General features: G+C 42.2%; 1 protein-coding gene across 1 annotated transcript in view; it reads left to right on the forward strand.

Moving 5' to 3' along the window:
• The window catches only part of VSTM2B (V-set and transmembrane domain containing 2B), a 90234-nt gene extending 70861 nt beyond the window's left edge, over window positions 1-19373 (forward strand). The window contains exon 6 of the mRNA XM_060788344.2: window positions 18510-19373. Coding sequence (XP_060644327.2) covers window positions 18510-18598 — 89 coding nt within the window. The 3' untranslated portion in view covers window positions 18599-19373. The remainder of the gene's footprint in view (window positions 1-18509) is intronic.
• The last annotated feature ends 2725 nt before the right edge of the window (window positions 19374-22098 follow it).

Raw genomic sequence — 22098 nt, forward strand, 5'->3', positions numbered from 1 at the left:
GGTCACCTGCCAGGCGTTGCTGTGGCCCAGTCTGGTGATCTGAAAAATAAAGTAATGAGAAAGTGTTGGTTTATAATATATGTAACTTCTTTATGCTTGTGCGTAAACAATATTTCTTGCTGTTTCTTTGTCAGTGTTGATGTGGGGATTGTCTGGTTTGTGTACTCTGGAACAGGCAACATAGAATTGTCCTTCTTTAGGGGTCCCTGTCAAATATATGTGACTGTATCTGTGAGTGTGTGTGAATCATATTTATCTCTCTATATCTATGGCTGGATGGTTCTTTGTCAGGAGGGCTTTGATTACGTTTTCTTGCCCCAGGGAAGGGTGTTGGACCGGATGGCCTTAAGTATTTTCTGTTGGTCATGGCGGTTCTGTTTGGGAAGTTTGGCCCAATTCTGTCGTTGGTGGGGTTCAGGATGCTCTTTGATTGTAGGTGAACTATACATCCCAGTAACTACAACTCCCAAATGTCAAGGTCTATTTCCCCCAAACTCCATCTGAGTTCATATTTGGGCATATGGAATATTCGTGCCAAGTTTGGTCCAGATCCATCATTGTTTGAGTCCACAGTGCTCTCTGGATGTAAGTGAACTACAACTCCCAAACTCAAGGTCAACGCCCACCAAACCCTTCCAATATTTTCTGTTGGTCATGGGAGTCCTGTGTGCCACATTTGGTTCAATTCCATCTTTGGTGGAGTTCAGAATGCTCATTGATTGTAGGTTAACTATGAATCCCAGGAACTACAACTCCCAAATGACAAAATCATTTTTTTGAGTGATAGTCACTTGTTGGCTCCTCCTCCTCCTCCTCCTCCTCTTCTTCTTCATTATCATCAGAGGCTGAATGGCCACCTATCAGGAGTGCTTTGATTGTGTTTGTCCTTTATAGTGGAAAGGGCTGTACTGGATGGCCCTTGGAGATCCCTTCCTACCTTAGAATTCTATTATTATTATTATTATTACTATTATTATTAAGCAGAAGGTGAATATCCATCTGTCAGGAGTGCTTTGATTGTGTTTGTCCTTTATAGCAGAAAGGCCTGTACTGGATGGCTCTTGGAGGTCCCTTCCTACCTTAGAATTCTATTATTATTATTATTATTATTATTATTACTATTATTATTAAGCAGAAGGTGAATGTCCATCTGTCAGGAGTGCTTTGATTGTGGGGAAGGATTGGATGGCCCTTGGAGGTATCTTCCTACCCTAGGATTCTATTATTACTAATACTATTATTGCTGTTGTTGTTATTATTATTAAGCAGACTTTCTCATTACTTAATTTTCCATACCACCAAACTGTGCCACCTCTCAAGCCAGCAAGTGATCATCACTCATAAAAACACTGAAAAACACAACAGAAGAGATTTAAAAAGCCAAAAATAAAAATTACATTACAACACATGTGCAAAACCACATATATACACACACAAAACACAGACTGGGCCACAGCAACGCATGGCAGCTAGTAACCAGAATAAATTCAGCACCTTGGATAGATCTTTTAACATCTTCCATTATTAGGGAGCTACTTCTGAATATGTGAAGATATTCAGAGCAGTATCTTCTGGAGATAGCGGTATTTGGTTGACCACATTAGATTGTTGTTGCGTGCTTTTCGAGTCTGTTGTGATGGTTGTGTTCACATCGGAGCATTCTCAAGAGTGAACCCGAATCAATCTATCCAGTGAGAAACCAAGCCATGTATTTTGAGAAGATATGGGAGAGAGCTTCAGTTTCTTCAGAAAGGCACGGATAAAAACTGGATTTGGGAGAGAAGAAGCTTTGTCTGAGCAAACCTTATAATACTCAAGATGTGTTTGGCAACCAACCCACACACAGTATGCTTTGCATTTCATAGGCCTTGCGCTCCTTCTAAATAGTGGCGCATAAAAGCCATGAAATGCAAAAAATTCATTCCTTGTCTTAAAATAACCCGAGGTGATCCTTCTTGTTCAAAAATACCCTGTTCTAATGAAGATGGAGCGTGCTTAATAGCTATGGAATGTAATTTGCAAAAGAAAAATTGAAAGCTATGAAGAGGGAGGAAAGAATGGAATGTAATGAAGGAGCACATGGTTGACTTCAGCCTTTAAGAGGAGCCAAAGCATGCTGCAACCATTAGTTGTGGGTGTCACTTGTGGTCTAGTACCTAAATCCCAGTTCAAGTAGACACGTTGAATCAATCTAATGTATACTCGTGTTGTTTTACCAACATTGAATTCAGTAGGTCTGCTCTAGTTAGGACAGACAATTGGGTTAAGACCAAGGGTCCTAGTCCACAAAGGGGTCCATTTCTATATAAATAAAAATGTAATGTTCATTTGTGGGATTAACAGAACTCAAAAACCACTGGACAAATTGACACCAAATTTGGACAAAAGACACCTAACAACCCAAATGTATGTCCTTCACTCAAAAAATTTGATTTTGTCATTTGGGAATTGTAGCTGCTGGGATTTGTAGTTCACCTACAATCAAAGAGCATTCTTAACCCCACCAGTGATGGAATTGAACCAAACTTGGCACACAGTTCTCCCCTGACCAACAGAAAATACTGGAAGGGTTTGGTGGGCAGTGTCCTTTGGTTTTGGAGTTGTAGTTCACCTACATCCAGAGAGCACTGTGGACTCAAACAATGATGGATCTGGATCAAACTCTACACGAATACTCAATATGCCCAAATACGAATGCTGGTGGAATTTGGGAAAATAGCATCTTGACATTTGGGAGTTGTAGTTGCTGGGATTGATAGTTCACCTACAATCACAGAGCATTCTAAACCCCACCAACCATAGAATTGGGCCAAACCTTCCACACAGAAGCCCCATGACCACCAGACTGGGCCACAGCAACACGTGGCAGGGGACAGCTAGTCTATAGAAATAAAAATGTAATGTTTGTTTGTGGGATTAACAGAAGTCAAAAACCACTGGGGGAATTGCCACCAAATTTGGCCACAAGACACCTACAAACCCAAGGAATGACCATCACTCAAAAAATTGATTTTGTCATTTGGGAGTTGCAGTTGGTGGGATTTATAGTTTACTTACAATCAAAGAGCATTCTGAACCCCACCAATGATGGAATTGAACCAAATGTGGTACACAGTAGGCCTGTCGGTTTTGTTTCGTTAATTCGTTATTTCGTATTTAAATCGGTTTTTTTTTTTGCATATCCGACGCGATATCAAAACATATTTTCAAACCCGGAAGGGTTTGAAAATATCGAAACAGCAGCCCCATTTTTTTTACGAGCTTCAGCTCGTCTCGTAAATGGAATGGCGGCTGCTGTGCTGACTTCAGTGCTGTGGTCATGTGCTGGTGCCTGGGAGCCAATCTGGCACTCCCAAGCACCCCAGCAGTGAGTGCACCGTGGCAGGAGCCGATTGGATGGCGCGCGCGCGCTCACCCGCGCGCCATCCAATCGGCTCGGGCTCCTGCGCCCCCCTCCTCCTCCTCCTCCTCCCAGCTGTGTTGCAGGAAGTGCTAGGAGGAGGAGGAGGAGGGTGCAGGAGCCCGAGCCGGATGGCGCGCGGGGCTAACAGCAGGAGCGGAGGCCGGTTGTAAAGGTGAGCGGAGCGCGCGCGCGCGCCATCCGGCTCGGGCTCCTGCGCCCTCCTCCTCCTCCTCCTCCTAGCACTTCCTGCAACACAGCTGGTAGGAGGAGGAGGAGGAGGAGGAGGGCGCAGGAGCCCGAGCCGGATGGCGCGGGAGGCCGGTTGTGTGAGTTTACTTTTCAGGGCTGTATGTATGACCAATCCAGAAGCATTCTCTCCTGACATTTTGCCCACATCTATGGCAGGCATCCTCAGAGGTCTGTTGGAAACTAGGCCTGTTTGATCAAGAAAAAATTTCGATATTTAAAATACTAGGCAAATGGAGTTTAAAAAATGTTTTGTAAATATTTACGAAATTTCGTAAATAACAAAACATTTTTTTGGAAAGTTTTGTAAATATTTTAAATATCGAAACAAAAAAACACCCCAATTACAAAACGATTTTAGAAACAAATTTTTTCTTGATCAAACAGGCCTAGTACACAGGACTCCCATGACCAACAAAAAACACTAGAAGGGTTTGGTAGGCATTGACCTTGAGTTTGGGAGTTGTAGTTCACCTACATCCAGAGAGCACTGTGGACTCAAACAATGATGGATCTGGACCAAACTCTACACGAAGACTCAATATGCCCAAATATCCAGAAGCGATCAGAAGCACAGAAGCAACTTGCAGCATGCAAGCAAGCAAGCAAAACAACCAACGGACCTTTTCAGGACCAACCATGACAATAATCTCAATCAACATCGAAGGCATGTCAACTGCCAAAGAACAACTGCTCTATGAACTGTGCCAAGATAAGAAATGTGATGTGCTGTGTGTCCAAGAAACACACAGGGATGAACGACAGAAACGACCCAAAGTTCCAGGAATGATCATAGTACCGGAAAGACCACATGCGCAGTATGGAAGCGCTGTCTTTGTCAAACCAGGCCTCCAAGTCACCAGTGCCCACAACACTAAAGAAAACAATATCGAGGTTATAACAGTAGAGCTTAATAACATCACCATCACCTCTGTGTGTTGTTGTTCATTCGTTCAGTCGTCTCCGACTCTTCGTGACCTCATGGACCAGCCCACGCCAGAGCTCCCTGTCGGCCGTTACCACCCCCAGCTCCCTCAAGGTCAGTCCAGTCACTTCAAGGATGCCATCCATCCATCTTGCCCTTGGTCGGCCCCTCTTCCTTTTGCCTTCCACTTTCCCCAGCATCATTGTCTTCTCTAGGCTTTCCTGTCTCCTCATGATGTGGCCAAAGTACTTCAACTTTGTCTCTAGTATCTTTCCCTCCAGTGAGCAGTCGAGCTTTATTTCCTGGAGGATGGACTGGTTGGATCTTCTCGCAGTCCAAGGCACTCTCAGAACTTTCCTCCAACACCACAGCTCAAAACCATCGATCTTCCTTCGCTCAGCCTTCCCTAAGGTCCAGCTCTCACATCCGTAGGTTACTACAGGGAATACCATGGCTACACCTCTGTGTACAAGCCCCCAAATGGAGAGTTCTGCTTCTCCTCCCCCGAGAACTTTGACAGGCACCAAAGGGCGGTAGTCATTGGTGACTTTAACAGCCATAGCCATGTATGGGGCTATGCCCAAGAGGACAGAAATGGAGAGGCTGTCCTCTCCTGGTCTGAACTGCACAAACTATCACTCATCCATGATAGCAAGCTCCCACCATCCTAAAACATTAGGAGATGGCACTGAGGATGTAACCCAGACCTCTTATTTGTGAGCAACAGCATTGTACAGCAATGCACCAAATCAGTGGGACCACCAATCCCAAACACACAACACCGGCCTATAGTATGCCAGCTGTTTCCAACTCTAAGGCCCCAGCAACATGTGGCAGGGGAAGGCTAGTATATATATAAATAGAGACAAAACAAGGTGTGCACAGTGAGAGTTGATAAGGAAAAGCACAACAGCAGCATCTGCTAGCAAGTTGTTGTTTTTACTATTTTTTACTTGCAAATTACTGACTGCATTGAGTAAGGAGTAAGATGAACTGGTGGCTATGTTATTTTTTTTTTTTAATTTAAGGAATGAATCTTGTGGGATGTTTGCCGTGACTTCATCTCTTTGCTAGCGACGCAGTGACAAAGCAATTGTGTGCATCCATCTTAAACAACTCCAGTAGGGTTTGCATTGGTAAAAGCAGAGGTGTCAGCGAAATGGAGTTACTTGTCACAACAATCCTTTAGCAACTGTTTTTTTTTTCCATTGCTGAGCTGTTACCAATTGAGAGGCAATGGCCTGTCATTGGAAAAGTGAAGACTTCAGCAGAGTAGCATTTGTGTTTTGAAAAGATGTCTGTGGGCAAGGAAATACACTAGCATTAGGCTTGTCGCCTTTTCAGCTTCAAAGGCCCAGGAAGTTAATAGTCATGGAGAACTTGTGCAAAAGCATCCTTGTTGAAAGCATATATGTGTTCGGTGCATACACAGTAGACCAGTGTTTCTCACCTGAGGGTCGGGACCCCTGGGGGGGGGGGTCTTGTGGGGGTGTCAGAGTGGTTGCCAAAGGCCATTAGGAAACACAATATATTCTGTTGGTCATGAACTACAACTCCAAAGCTCAATGTCAATGCTCACCAAACCCTTGCAAAATTTTCTGTTGGACATGGGAGTTCTGTGTGCCAAGTTTGGTTCAATTCCATCATTGGTGGAGTTCAGAATGTTCTTTGATTGCAGGTAAACTATAAATCCCAGCAATTACAACTCTCAAATGTCAAGTTTATTTTCCCCAAACTCCACCAGTGTTCATATTTGGGCATATTGAGGATTCATGCCAAGTTTGGTCCAGATCCATCATTGTTTCAGTCTACAGTGCTCACTGGATGTAGGTGAACTACAGCTCCAAAACTCAAGGTCAATGCCCACCAAACCCTTCCAATATTTTCTATTGCTCACGGGAGTTCTGTGTGCCAAGTTTGGTTCGGTTCCATCATTAGAGGAGTTCAGAATACTCTTTGATTGTAGGACAACTATAAATCCCAGCAACTATAACTCCCAAATGTCAAGTTTATTTTCCCCAAAATCCACCAGTGCTCACATCTGGGCATACTGAGTATTTGTGCCAAATTTGGTCCATATCCATCATTGTTTGAGTCCACAGTGCTTTCTGGATATAGATGAACTACAACTCCAAAACCCAAGATCAGTGCCCACCAAACCCTTCCAGCATTTTCTGTTGGTCGTGGGAGTTCTGTTCAATTCCATCATTGGTGGAGTTCAGAATGCTCTTTGATTGTAGGTCAACTATAAATCCCAGCAACTACAACTCCCAAATGTCAATGTCTATTTTCCCTAAAGTCCACCAGTGTTCTATTAAATGTTCTTTGACCAGACTTTGTAGCCTCATTGCTTAAGGTTGGCTCTGCATCTCGTGGTCTCTTCAGCGCCTTCCTAGTCGCCCAGTCTTCTGTGTGCCCAGGGGGGAGTCTCTCATTTGGTATCAGCCATTGATTGAGGTTCTGAGTTTGAGCCTGCCACTTTTGGACTCTCACTTGCTGAGGTGTCTCTGTAGATCTTAGAAAACTATTTCTTGATTTAAGTCATTGGCGTGCTGGCTGATATCCAAACAGGGGATGAGCTGGAGATGTCTCTGCCTTGGTCCTTTCACTATTGGCTGCTACTTCCCGGTGGATGTCAGGTGGTGCAATACCGGCTAAGCGGTGTAATTTATCCAGTGATGTAGGGTGCAGACACCTTGTGATGATGTGGCATGTCTCATTCAGAGACACATCCACTGTTTTAGCGTGGTGAGATGTGTTCCACACTGGACATGCATACTCAGCAGCAGAGTAGCACAGCGCAAAGGCGGATGTCTTCACTGTATCTGGTTGTGATCCCCAGGTTGTGCCAGTCAGCTTTCGTATGATGTTATTTCTAGCGCCCACTTTTTGCTTGATATTCAGCATATTGAATAATAATTATTATTATTATTATTATATAATAAAACTTTATTTATACCCTGCCACCATCTCTCCAAGCGACTTGGAGTGGCTTACATGAGGCCAAGCCTCATCACATCAACAACACATCAAAAAACAACAAGCAATAAGCAAAATAAACAATACAATTAGTATAACTCACACATTGACAATAAAACACAAGAATATTATTGATATTAGTTTAAATGCCTAAAATGACAGGAAAGAGAGATGGAGAACCCCCCCCCCCCCCCGCCCGGCCAATAATGGGCCGATAGAAAACAGATCTTTCGGTACCCTGAGTGAAAACAGATATCAGCCCACCCGATTTCTGAAGGCTCCCAAAAATGGATCACCCCCCCCCCCCCCCCACTGAAAGCCAAGACACAAAATAGGACAGGGTTTACTCCAAAAGCACAACCCTAATACACACAGTGAAATAAAATCACAAATACTTCTGTTTCTATTATTGCTGCATAACGTTCCTGTAGTGTCAACAGTTCGGCTGGAGCTGTGCAAAACCAAAGTGACACTGTTCTCGCCTGGAAGGTTTAGAGTCCTTCTTCCAGCGAGCAAGATGAGCTGGAAGGGAAGGGGAAGATCCTTGTGAGGTTCCTGGAGAGGCAGGTCACTTGGCGGTGAAAGAGTAAGAAAAGTCAGGCTGCAGAGCTTGAAGAAAGACACTGCGGAAGACACTGATCTTGACACAGAGGAGGAAGCCAGTTGGAATCAAAAGGCTCCTCTCGACCCAAATGGAAGCGGTTGGTGGATAGACCATGAGGGCAAAGGAGGCCAGAAGAGGACCTTAAACCCACATTGCAAATTTATATGAGCTTATAAATTTACTAGCAGTACCCACCACACATTGCTTGTGGCAAACCTTCCCTCCCTCTTTCTCCTTCTTTCTTTCTTTCCTTCCTTCCCTCCCTCTTTCCTTCCTTCCCTCTTTTTCTTTCCCTTCTTCTTTCTTCCTTCTCTACCTGTTTCTTTTCTCGCTTCCTTTGCTCTTTGGTTCCATCCTTCCTTGTCTCTTTCCTTCCTTCTTTCCTTCCTTCCTTCCCTCTTTCTCTCTTTCGTTCTTTCTCTTCTTTCTTCCCTCTTTCACTTTTTATTTCCTTCTCTCCTTCCTTCCTTCTCTACCTATCTTTCTTTCCTTCTCTCCTTCCCTCCTTCTTTCCCTCTTTCTCTCCCACCTTCTCTCCTTCCTTCCTTCACTATCTTTCTTTCTCTCCTTCTCACCTTCTTTCCCTCTTTCTTTCCCTCTATCATTCCTTTCTCCTTCCTTCCCTCTTTCACTTTTTTATTTCCTTCTCTCCTTCCTTTCTTCTCTACCTATCTTTCTTTTCTTCTCTCCTTCCCTCCTTCTTTCCCTCTTTTGTTCCTTCTCTCCTTCCTTCCCTCTTTCACTTTTTTATTTCTTTCTCTCCTTCCTTCCTTCTCTACCTTTCTTTCTTTCCTTCTCTCCTTCCCTCCTTCTTTCCCTCTTTCTCCTTCCTCTCCTACCTTCTCTCCTTCCTTCCTTCTCTATCCTTCTTTCCTTCTTTCTCTCCTCTCCTTCTTTCCCTCTTTCTTTCCCTCTTTCGTTCCTTTCTCCTTCCTTCCCTCTTTCCCTCTTTCTTACCCTCTTTCTCTCCCTCCTTCTCTCCTTCCTTCCTTCCTTCTCTACCCTTCTTTCTTTCCTTCCCTTCTTCCTTCCTTCCTTCCTTCCTTCCCTCCTTCTTTCTTTCTCTCCTTCTCTCCTTCCTTCCTTCCTTCCTTCCTTCCTTCCTTCCCCCTTTCTGTGTATGTGTTTCTTGTGTGTATATGCATATATGTGTGTATATATGTGTGTTTGTGTGTATATATATATATATATATATATATATATATATGTAGTTTTGCACATGCATTGTAATTTGGGGGGAGGGGGTTGGCTTTTAAGTCCCTTCTGTTATGTTTTCCAGTGTTTTTATGAGTGATGGTCACTTGTTGGCCTGAGAGGTGTCTTGTGTCCAAATTTGGTGTCAATTCATCCAGTGGTTTTTGAGTTAGGTTAATCCCACAAACGAACATTACATTTTTATTTATATAGATATTATGTCCAATTCTGGGCACCACAATTGAAGAGAGATATTGACAAGCTGGAATGTGTCCAAAGGAGGGCGACTAAAATGATCAAGGATTTGGAGAACAAACCCTATGAGGAGCGTCTTAAAGAGCTGGCCATGTTTACCCTGAAGAAGAGAAGGCTGAGAGGAGCCATGATAGCCATGAATAAATATGTGAGAGGAAGTCACAGGGAGGAGGGAGCAAGCTTGTTTTCTGCGTCCCTGGAGAATAGGACAAGGAACAATGACTTCAGACTACAGGAGAGGAGGTTCCATCTGAACATGAGGAAGAACTACCTGACTATAAGAGCCATTCAGCAGTGGAACTCTCCGCCCCAGAGTATGGAAGCTTTTAAACAGAGGCTGGATGCCCATCTGTCAGGGGTGATTTGAATGCACTATTCCTGCTTCTTGGCAGGGGGTTGGCCTGGATGGCCCAGGAGGTCTCTTCCAACTCTTTGATTCTAGGATTCTATTCTGTTATTGTTGTTGAAACTTCAAATATGATGTTTGTGGGTTCAAATCTGGGGAGCCGGGTGAGCTCCCGTCTGTCAACTCCAGCTCATATGGGGACATGATAGAAACCTCCCAAGGGATAGTAAAACATCCAGGCATGCCCTGGGTAACGTCCTTGCAGACGGCCAATTCTCTCACACCAGAAGTGACTTGCAATTTCTCAAGTTGCTCCTAACATGGAAAAACAAAACAAAACAGCAAAGCCTGGATTTTGAAACAAAAGACTCTGTTTTCCCTGATCCTCAAACATTCCTACTTCTCCAACCCTGAAGGCCCTGACTCCCACTATATTGCGGGTCCCCATTAAAAGTATGGAATCTGCAACTGCAATGGCATCCCCTTTGTACAAGAAAAGCTCTTCCCGTGGTCGTTGGTTCACTCTTTTTCACACTGCAATGCCTTTTTGCAGCACATGGCTAATCCATAGTGGTGCAACCTTGAACCAACATTTATGCAAAGCTTTTAATTAAAAGTTGCCTCTGAAGAAAGGCAGCCAGGCGTCTTCTTGCAAGGTGGCTTCTTGGAATCCTCTTCAGAGCTCTGCAAATTGGATTTCGCTGAAATCTAATAGCAAGGCTGCAGACTCGGGGCTGAGTGTTATCGATTGACAGGGTGGTTTTTTGATATAAATAAAAATGTTTAAAGAGATCACAGAAGGGGAGGGAGGGAGGGAGGAACGGAGAGGAAAACAGTATTTTAGGTTTTCTGAGTCTCTGATTGTGCTGAACAGTAAAAGTAGAGCTTTAATCTTATTTGTTAGGCCTGGGTAACAATGGAAAAATTTGTTTCTAAAATCGATTTGTATTTGGGGTTTTTTTTTGTTTCGATATTTAAAATAATTACAAAATTTTCCTTTTAAAAAGTTCGATATTTACAAAATTTCGTAAATGGTAAAAAATTAACGAATCGATTTCCGAAACAATAACGAATTGATTCGTTAATGGCGGACGCGACCGCGAAATACGCTAAAAAACCTCCAAAACCTTCTGAAGCTTCCCTCTCCCTCTGTTGTTGACTGTTGGTGTGATATTATAATTTTTTTTCACTAATTAAACCATAAAACTGGCCCAGACATGCAGAAATAATAACGAAACGACCTCAAAACAATAACGAAATGAATACAATATCGAAATACGAAGCTTTTACAAAACGTTTTTGAAAATTCGTTTTTTTTAATAATTGCTCCAGAATGGTTCGTTATCGTTTTGTAATTGAAAAAATTAACGAATTATTAACGAATTACGAATTAACGAAACGAAACCGCCCAGCCCTATTATTTGTACATATGCGCTTCTATAAGTGTGGCTTATTAAAGGACCATATGAAACAACCATCCTTTGCTGGATGAGAAGAGAGGGTGGGTTATACATAAAGTGTTGTTGTTGTTTTGTTGTTGTTGTTGTGGTGGTGGTGGTGGTATAGCAGTGTTTCTCAACCTTCCTAATGCCGCGACCCCTTAATACAGTTCCTCATATTGTGGTGACCCCCAACCATAACATTATTTTCTTTGCTACTTCATAACTGTAATTTTGCTACTGCTTTGAATTGTAATGTAAATATCAGATATGGAGGATGTATTTTCATTCAGTGGACCAAATTTGACAGAAATACCCAATACATCCAAATTTGAATACTGGGGGGGTTGGAGGAATTGATTTTGTCATTTGGGAGTTGTAGTTGCTGGGATTTATAGTTCACCTACAATCAAAGAGCATTCTGAACTCCACCAACAATGGAATTGAACCAAACTTGGCACAAAGAACTCATGACTAACAGACAATACTGGAAGGCCTTGGTGGGCATTTGACCTTGAGTTTTGGAGTTGTAGTTCACCTACATCCAGAGAGCACTGTGGACTCAAACAATGAGATCACTGTGGCTTCCTTCCCTCTTTTTCTTTCCCTTCTTCTTTCTTCCTTCTCTACCTGTTTCTTTTCTCGCTTCCTTTGCTCTTTGGTTCCATCCTTCCTTGTCTCTTTCCTTCCCTCCTTCCCTCCCTATTTCTCTCTTTCATTCCTTCTCTCCTTCCTTCCCTCTTTCACTTTTTTATTTCCTTCTCTCCTTCCTTCCTTCCTTCCCTCCTCCTTCCTTCCTTCCTTCCTTCCCCCTTTCTGTGTATGTGTTTTGTGTGTGCATATATGTGTGTTTATATTTCTGTATATATTTGTGTATATGTGTATATATGTGTGTTTGTGTACATATGTGGTTTTGCATGCCTTGTAATGTATTTTTTTTGCTTTTTAAGTCTCTTCCACTGTGTTTTTCAGTGTTTTTATGAGCGATGGTCACTTGTGGGCCTGAGAAGTGTCTTGTGCCCAAATTTGGTGTCAATTCAACCAGTGGTTTTTGAGTTATGTTAATCCCACAAAATAACATTACACTTTTATTTATATAGATAATAATAAGATATCACTATACATACAGCATGTCATCACCGAGCAATTGTTTAAAAGCAAATTAAAAAACAAGACTAAGGATGGACAGACTCTTGTTAGAGAAGCATATTATTGTAAAACCAGTTGCTTTCCACCTTCTTAAAGGCTGAGAAAGTGTGGCCCTTGGTGAATTGAGTCTTCAAACTCCTATGCAGTTGCCTCCTTCTTATTCCTGACTAGCTGTACCCGGCCACGTGTTGCTGTAGCCCTCAGAAAACAGAGGATTTGCAAACATGAAGCAATCTGGGCTAGGGAACTCCTCCCACCAAAGGTTTCCAGCTGGCTGCAGTCAGGCTTGCCTTGCAATCCTCTGGTCTTGGGGGAAGAGTTGCCTGGTAGCCACATGGGCCTCATGGAGCCACTGCAGTGGCTCCAGCTGCTGCCGGGGCTTGCTTCGCCAAGCCCCCACCCCTCCATTGGGCCAGGTCTTCTCCTTCCTTCCCTCTTTCCTTTCCTCAATCCCTCCCCTCCCCAAAAGAAAAAGGAGTCTGCCTTCCTACATGGAAAGGGACTCCATTGCAAGGCTTCTCTTCCCTTGCAATGGTTGGTGCGTCAGTCTTCTCGTTCAATGGAGAGAGGGGCATTTGCACATGCTCTCTATTGGGGAGTTTTAAAGTTATTTCATTTTCAGTTTTACAGGGGGGTTTTTTGTTTGAAAGACATAGACAGGATTAGAATGTGTTTTGCTGCCAAATTTGGTGTCAGTTCGTCCAGTGGTTTTCGAGTTCTGTCAATCCCACAAACGAACATTACATTTTTATTTATATAGATGTGGAGGTGGGCGTGATTGAGTTGCTCTGGGTTTCTATCATTTGTGACCATGGTATGTTTCCTTTCTCTCTATGATCTCATTTTCTTTACATCAGGGTTTGCATATTTCATAGCGAATGTAATACCCCCCCCCCCCCGCACACACACACACACACATACAATGAAGAAGTGTCAAGGTGAATTTTGCTGCTTGTGGCCAAAAAGCAAAATTGGTTCTCACCCTATTGATCCAGGAATCCTGGAAACAAGCCACTGCGTCTTTCATTTTCCTTTTTGAGTAATGGAGTGGATGAGATCCATCATCTGTCAAAAAACCATACTCCAGATTAAAGTGTATATATCAGCTTCAATTAGAATTATGTCGGGATGTAAGCTGATTTCATAGCCAGCGCAGGGCCCCGATCCAGAGAGCAGATGATTTGATAATCAGGCTTCTGTCTACATTGCATTAGCTGGAATTATACAGTAGTGCTCTTTATACAAAGTTGAAATCCTGGGATATTTGAGTCGAAGAACAACAACTGAGCCTTGCAATTGAATTGAATGTTAAATGTCAATGTATTTTTGGTTTGGATTCTATAATTTCCCTTTCTTTTCATGGGTGTAGTCAATCTGTTTATTCCTACAAGTTGATTTTTTAAAATGAACTGGATTTAATTACCATTTTATAACCCTGACTAGCCATCCCCTGCCATGCGTTGCTGTGGCCCAGTCTGTTGATCTGGAAAATAAAGTAATGAGAAAGTGTTGGTTTCGAATATATGTAATGTCTTTCTGCTTGTGGGGAAACAGTATTTCTTGTTGTTTCTTTGTCAGTGTTGAGGTGGAGAGTGTCTGGTTTGCCCACCCTGGAACATGCAACATATCATTGTCCTTCTTTAACGGTCCCTTTCAAATCTATGACACTATATCTGTGTGTATGGGAATCATATCTATCTATCTATCTGTCTATCTATCAACTAGGCCTGGGTAACAACGGAAAAATTTGTTTCTAAAATCGATTCGTTTTTTGGGGGGTTTTGCGTTTCGTTATTTAAAATAATTACAAAATTTTCCTTTTAAAAAGTTCGATATTTATGAAATTTCGTAAATGTGAAAAAAATTACAAAACATTAACGAATCGATTTCCGAAACAATAACGAATCGATTCGTTAATGGCGGACGCGACCGCGAAATACGCTAAAAAACCTCCAAAAACTTCTGAAGCTTCCCTCTCCCTCTGTTGTTGACTGTTGGTGTGATATTATAATTTTTTTTCACTAATTAAACAAAAAACAACCATAAAACTTGCCCCAGACATGCGGAAATAATAACAAAACAACCTCAAAACAATAACGAAACGAATACAATAACGAAATACGAAGCATTTACAAAACGTATTTAAAAATTCATTTTTTTAAAAATTGCTCCGGAATGGTTCGTTATCGTTTTGTAATTGAAAAAATTAACGAATTATTAACGAATTACGAATTAACAAAACGAAACCGCCCAGCCCTACTATCTATCTACCTCTATGGCTGGATGGCTCTTTGTCAGGAGGACTTTGATGATGTTTTCTTGCCCTGATGAAGGGAGTTGGACTGGATGGCCTTGAGTATTTTCTGTTGGTCATGGGGGTTCTGTGTGGGAAGTTTGCCCGATTCTGTCGTTCATGGGGTTCAGAATGCTCTTTGATTGTAGGTGAACTGTGAATCCCAGTGACTACAACTCCCAAATGTCAAGGTCTATATTCCTCAATCTCCACCAGTGTTCACATTTGTGCATAATGAGTATTCCCCCCAAACTCCATCTGTGTTCATATTTGGGCGTATTGAGTGCTTGTGCCAAGTTTGGTCCATCTCCATCATTGTTTGAGGCCACAGTGCTCTCTGGATGTAGGTGAACTACAACTCCAAAGCTCAAAGTCAATGCCTACCAAACCCTTCCAGGTTTTTCCATTGGTCATGGGAGTTCTGTTTGCCAAGTTTGGTTCAATTCCATCATTGGTGGAGTTCAGAATGCTCATTGATTGTAAGTGAACTATAAATCCCAGCAACTACAACTCCCAAATGACAAAATCATACTTTTTTGAGTGATGGTCACTCCTTGTGTTGTGAGACGTTTTGTTGCCAAATTTGTTGTGATTTCGTTCATTGGTTCTTTTGTTTTTAAGGTACTCATTATGCACAGAGCATTTTTATATATATAGATGGAGACTGCCATCTCTCTATCTTTTTGTCAGGCCCATCCCAAGTAATTGTTCTGCCTGCAGCTGGATTATATGGCAGTGTAAACTCATATAATCCAGTTGAAAGCAGAGAGTGTGGATTATCTGCTTTAATAATCTGGATTATATTTATTTATTTATTTATTTATTATTTTCTGTATTTGATTACCGCCTTTCTCAGCCCGCAGGAGACCCAAGGCAATTTACAGGGTAAACTTCAATGCTTACAATATCATAAATACAATTAAAACATTACATATAATAAAAATTAAACAAAATCAATAAAATATAAATCCATAGTGTCTCCTTGTTAAAAATGTCTAGTCGTTCCGTTATCCTATGTCAATTACTCTGCATTTGTAAACGCTTGCTCAAAAAGCCACGTCTTGACTTTTTTTCCGGAATGTTAAAAGGGAGGGGGCCAATCTGATATCTTTGAACTGGATTATATGAGTCTACACTGCCATCTAATCTGGGATAACCAGAGTAGTGTAGATCTAGCCTGAGGCAAAGCAGTACTCCTCCACCATTTCATACAAGTATATAGAATGCCAAAAAAATTGACATTACATGGAAATTAGAAAATTCTGTATGACACTAAGGAATTATGTGAATTATAGTTTTACAAGGTCTTTAGACTTCTCTTCCATATGAAGCTGGTTCCATAGCATTGAGGCATGGCAATTAAAAGTGGTGTCAAACTGAATCCATTCTACAGTGTGTAGATGCACCCTTTGTCCTCGGATTTAATTTTTCTAAGATCTAGTGGCGGTTTATATTGGGAATGTACCATTTTACCCTTTCCTCATCACACTAGAGAATAAATCCACTTTAAATCCAGTTGCTGCCTCCTGCAGAATTCTGGGGTTTGTAGTTTAGGGAAGAGCCTTTAACAGCCTCACTAAACTACAAACCCCAGAATTCTGCAGGAGGCAGAAACCAGACTTAAAGTGGATTCATTCACTAGTGTGATGAAGCAGCTGCAGGTCATGACAGTGCAAACACATGACTATTTTCACTATTATTTCCACAATTGCTGTTTCCACTGTTACTTCAACAAGTACTATTCGTGCAATATTCCATCGGTCCAAGGCTGTATTGATGCGGTCAAACACTTGATGGTGCAATTGCACTGCTATTTTACACTATTATTTTCACACTCGTAGTGCACTATAGTTTTCACACGAACCCACCAATCAAGAGCGGTATCAAAGCAGGTTGATCTCCAGGCAGTGAGGATGCATGGCTATTATTTTCACTATTATTTTCACACAGCCTCCAAATTGCCCAATATTCCATCAGTCCAAGGCTGTACTTATGTGGTCAAACTCATGATGGTGCAATTTCACTGCTATTTTGTACTATTATTTTCACGCTCGTAGTGCACTATAGTTTTTACAAGAACCCACCAATCAAGAGTGGTATCAAAGTGGGTTGAACTCCCAGAAGTGCGAACAAATGGCTATTATTTTCACTATTATTTTCACACGTTCTCCAAATTGCACAATATTCCATCACTCCAAGGCTGTATTGATGCGGTTGAATTCTTGATGGTGCAATTCCACTGCTATTCTGCACTATTGTTTTCACGCTTGTAGTGCACTATAGTTTTCACAAAAATCCAACAATCAAGAGCAGTATCAAAGCAGGTTGAACTCCCGGCAGTGCGGACACATGGCTACTATTTTCACTATTATTTTCACACAGCCTCCAAATTGCAGCAAGGCAGTTCTCTGTGGCTACTAAGGCGGGATCTACACTGCTATATAACCCAGATGATCAAAGCAGATTTTATTTATTTATTTATTTGTCATGTCAGGGCAACCAGTCAATTATATTACATTTCTAACAGAACAAAGCAAACAAACAGACAAAATACAAAATTTGTGAGTTTGGTAGTTGATTAAATGTCCTTTGCCCAGTATCTGGCCACTTGGAGTGCTTCTGGTGTCGCCGCAAGGTCCTCCCTTGTGCATGTGGCAGGGCTCAGGGTGCATTGCAGCAGGTGGTCAGTGGTTTGCTCTTCTCCACACTCGCATGTCGTGGATTCCACTTTGTGGCCCCATTTCTTAAGGTTGGCTCTGCATCTCGTGCTGCCAGAGAACAGCCTGTTCCATGCCTTCCAAGTTGCCCCGTCTTCTGTGTGCCCAGCGGGAAGTCTCTCATGTGGTATCAGCCATTGATTGAGGTTCTGGGTTTGAGCCTGCCACTTTTGGACTCTCGCTTGCTGGGGTGTTCCAGTGAGTGTCTCTGTAGATCTTAGAAAACTATTTCTTGATTTAAGTTGTTGACGTGCTGGCTGATGCCCAAACAGGGGATGAGCTGGAGATGTCTCTGCCTTGGTCCTTTCACTATTGGCTGCCACTTCCCAGCGGATGTCAGGTGGTGCGATACCAGCTAGACAGGGTAGTTTCTCCAGTGGTGTAGGGCACAGACACCCCGTGATAATGCGGCATGTCTCATTAAGAGCCACATCCACTGTTTTAGTGTGGTGAGATGTGTTCCACACTGGGCATGCATACTCAGCAGCAGAGTAGCACAGCGCAAGGGCAGATGTCTTCACTGTGTCTGGTTGTGATCCCCAGGTTGTGCCAGTCAGCTTTTGTATGATATTGTTTCTAATAATCATAGTTCTTTTTTACCTATGGTTTTGTATATTATGTGTAATTTATATAGGCATCGAATTGTGCCTTTTCTGTAAGCCGCCCTGAGTCCTCCTTCGGGGGTAGAGAAAGGCGGGGTAAAAGTACCTGAAATAAATAAATAAATAATAATAATCAAGAGTATCTGCTTTGAACTGGATTATATGAGTCTCCACTGCCATATAATCCAATTCAAAGCAGATAATCTTGAGTCTATCAGGCAATGTGGATGGGACCTAAGACTGCAACAAAATGCTTTGTGTATGTGCCAGGTTTTCTGAACCGCTGTACAAGATTAAATCTTTCTTTCTTTCTTTTTCTTTCCTCTTTCCCCTGCTTCCACTTTCTTTTCTTTCCAGGTACAGAACCTATTTATGCTACAGATCCAGTCCTCTGTTCATTCCTGTTAATGTTGCATAAGCTTGTACACTTATTATTAAACCACTGATGGACTTCTTTATCCAATAAATCCTCAGCCAAACGAGAAAGGAACCTATTTAAAAACCAAGCGGAAGAAAGAGAAAAGAACCCTCAACGAGAACTATAATCTTAAAGACGGACCGAATGAGAGAGAGAAAGAGAAAGAAAGAAAGAAAGAAAGACTGGACAAGAAGCATGACACATTCTATGGGGAGGGGTAAAGCATATTTTTGGGGACATTACGCAAAGGTCAGCCACCTGAAAGAATGCATCTAGTTTCCAGATTCTATGGTATTAATGCCCTATTCCACACAACAAGGTAGCGATTCTTTTCCTCCCTTCCTTTTCCACGGTTTCTTTCGTTTCTTACACCTTCTTTCCTCCAACGATTAATTTTGCACGAACTGTTGAACAGTTGCTTTTATGATGATATGTCAAGACGTCAGGGCGGGGAGAGAAAGCTCTTCCAAAGAAGGGCACTATTTTTAGTAGATTATTGTGGTTAGCCTTATTATTATTATTATTATTATTATTATTATTATTATTATTATTTCCTCTCCCCTTCCCACTCTTCTTCTTTTCTCTCTTTTTTATTTTAAAAAATTAAATTATTTCCTTTGGAAAACGTTGGTTTTAAACAAAGGCACATCTTATCATGACGAATATTCACTGTCGATAATATTTATTTTTAAATAATAAAAAAAAGAAAAGATTGGAAACAAGGTAAGACATTTGTTTATAAAAACTGTATTGTATATTGCTGAATAACAGTTGAATTAAAAAAAAAGAGAGAGATTTTGAAATGACGCTTCCTACCAATATGTTAAATTCGATATTTTCTCATCGGATGTGCACAGAGTGTATATAAGTGTGAATATAAGTTACCTGTCAACTCATGTTAATGCCATGAATTTCAAAGGGTTTTCCAAGGTAAAGGTTTCCCCTTGACATTTAGTCTAACTTATTTAGGCAATGTTTCATAGTCCCAAGGATGATGGTCCTCCAAGTGTTAGTGCCTTGGTGGTGGGTCCGTAGGTGGCTGTGGAGACCTATTCCTGATCTGCATTTTCTTCCACAACGAGGACATCGGTTTCCAGGTGGAAGATGGTCCCGATAGGGGTTGGCTTGATGTGCCTTCCTCTTGACATGTTTTTCTCTTTCGCCCTCCATTCTTTGAATTCTGCATCACTGCTGGCCACAGCTGACCTCCAGCTGGAGCGCTCAAGGGCCATGGCTTCTCAGTTCTCAGATTCTATGACACAGTTTTAAAGCTTGGCTTTGAGCCCATCTTTCAATCTCTTTTCCTGTCCTCCAACATTCCGTTTTTCGTTCTTGAGTTTGGAGTAGAGCAACTGCTTTGGGTTATAGTGCTCGGGCATTCGATCCAGCGGAGTTGATGGTGGAGGGCCATCGCTTCAATGCTGGTGGTCTTTGCTACTTCCAGTACACTGTCATTTGTCTGGCCATCTTCCCAAGAGATTTGCAGGATTTTTCAGAGACAACACTGATAGAATCGTTCCAGGAGTTGAGTGTGACATCTATAGACAGTCCACGTTTTGCAGGTGAGTAGCAGGGTTGGGAAGACAATACCTTTATAAACAAGCGCCTTCATATCTTAATGGATGTCCCGGTCCTCAAACACTCTCTCTACTTCAATCGGGGAGAAAGCTGCACTCCCAGAGCTCAGGTGGTGTTGTATTTCCCAGTGCTCAGTGTCTATGCCAGAGATTTTAAGGTTGGCTTTTAGCCCATCTTTCAATCTCTTTTCCTGCCCACCAACATTCCGTTTTCCGTTCTTGAGTTCAGAGTACAGCAACTACTTTGGGAGACGGTGGTTGGGCATCCGGACAACGTGGCAAGTCCAGCAGAGTTGATGGCGAAGGACAATCGCTTCAATGCTGGTGGTCTTTGCTTCTTCCAGCACGCTGACATTTGTCTGGCCATCTTCCCAAGAAATTTGCAGGACTTTTCAGAGACAACGCTGTTATTTCTCTCTGAGTGATACGGCGATTGTCCTGAATCAATCTGTCAACCTTTTGCTTGTGAGACTCGGTGGTTGCTGTCACAGGACGTCTAACTCTTTGTTTGTCACGCAAGTCTAATGTTCCCACCTCAACATTTTTAAACTTACTCGCCCAACAACGCACAGCGCTCACATCAACACAATACCCACAAACAGCTTGCATTCTCTGATGACAGCAAGTTAAACATGAGCCAACAATGTCATGTGGCAGCAAAAAAAAAAAAAAGCCAATGGGATTTTAGCTTGCATCAATAGGAGCTTTGTGTCTACAACCAGAGAAGTCATGCTCCCCATGCTCTATTCGGCCTTGGTTAGACCACACCTGGAATATTGTGTCCAATTCTGGGCACCACAATTGAAGAGAGATGTTGACAAACTGGAATGTGTCCAGAGGAGGGTGACTAAAATGATCAAGGGTCTGGAGAACAAGCCCTGTGAAGAGCGGCTTAAAGAGCTGGGCATGTTTAGCCTGAAGAAGAGAAGGCTGAGAGGAGACATTAGAGCCATGTATAAATATGTGAGCGGAAGCCACAGGGAGGAGGGAGAAAGCTTGTTTTCTGCTTCCCTGGAGACTAGGACATGGAACAATGGCTTCAAACTACAAGAAAGGAGACTCCATCTGAACATTAGGAAGAACTTCCTGACTGTGAGAGCTGTTCAGCAGCGGGACTCTCTGCCCCGGAGTGTGGTGGAGCCTCCTTCTTTGGAGGCTTTTAAACAGAGCCTGGATGGCCACCTGTCAGGGGTACTTTGAATGCAATATTCCTGCTTCTTGGCAGAATAGGGTTGGACTGGATGGCCCAACTTTATGGTTTCTTCCAACTTTATGATTCTATGATTCTATGAATCTCCTTTGGGATGACACCTTCTGCTGTCAAGAATTCATTGGCTGAATGTTGCCTAAGTTGCATTGACCAACCATCTGTGCAGGGTTCCATACTTCGCACTTTAACAACACAACTGTGGGGCATTACATTGCACATAACTGAATACGTGATACCACACCACATATGTAGTTTTCTTTTGCCACTTTAATACCTGGGTCGTACTCTGTTTCTGTCCTTTTACAGGTGCCTTTCTTCTTGACTCAGTGAGAGGAAAAAGAATTTCCTTTCTAAATTCCTTTACCGCCTTGTACTGCTGCAGTTTCCCTTTTATATTGGCTGGGGCTTTCTTGTGAGCTGTTAAACCTTTGCACTTTATATCACATGCTTGAGACACTCCGGTAAGCAACAAAGTAACAAAGTTTATTTATAGCTTCTGGTTCCAATGCTTTATGGTTACTTTCGTGTTTTGTTACAGTCTCGAGTCTTACATTCAGTATCATTCACTCAGTTAACTTTTGTTATGAAACCCTCACTGTCTCACATCAATGAATATGTTACTTTCTTCATATTCCCTTGGCTGAACTATATTCTGACTTATGCCACACCGGCACCTTCTTATTTTTCCTTAAACCTTGAGCTCTGTTTCCCAACTGCTTCTCTCTACGCGAGGTTCCTAAC

This window comes from Anolis sagrei, chromosome 8, assembly GCF_037176765.1.
Source record: "Anolis sagrei isolate rAnoSag1 chromosome 8, rAnoSag1.mat, whole genome shotgun sequence".
NCBI classification, from domain to species: Eukaryota; Metazoa; Chordata; class Lepidosauria; order Squamata; family Dactyloidae; genus Anolis; species Anolis sagrei.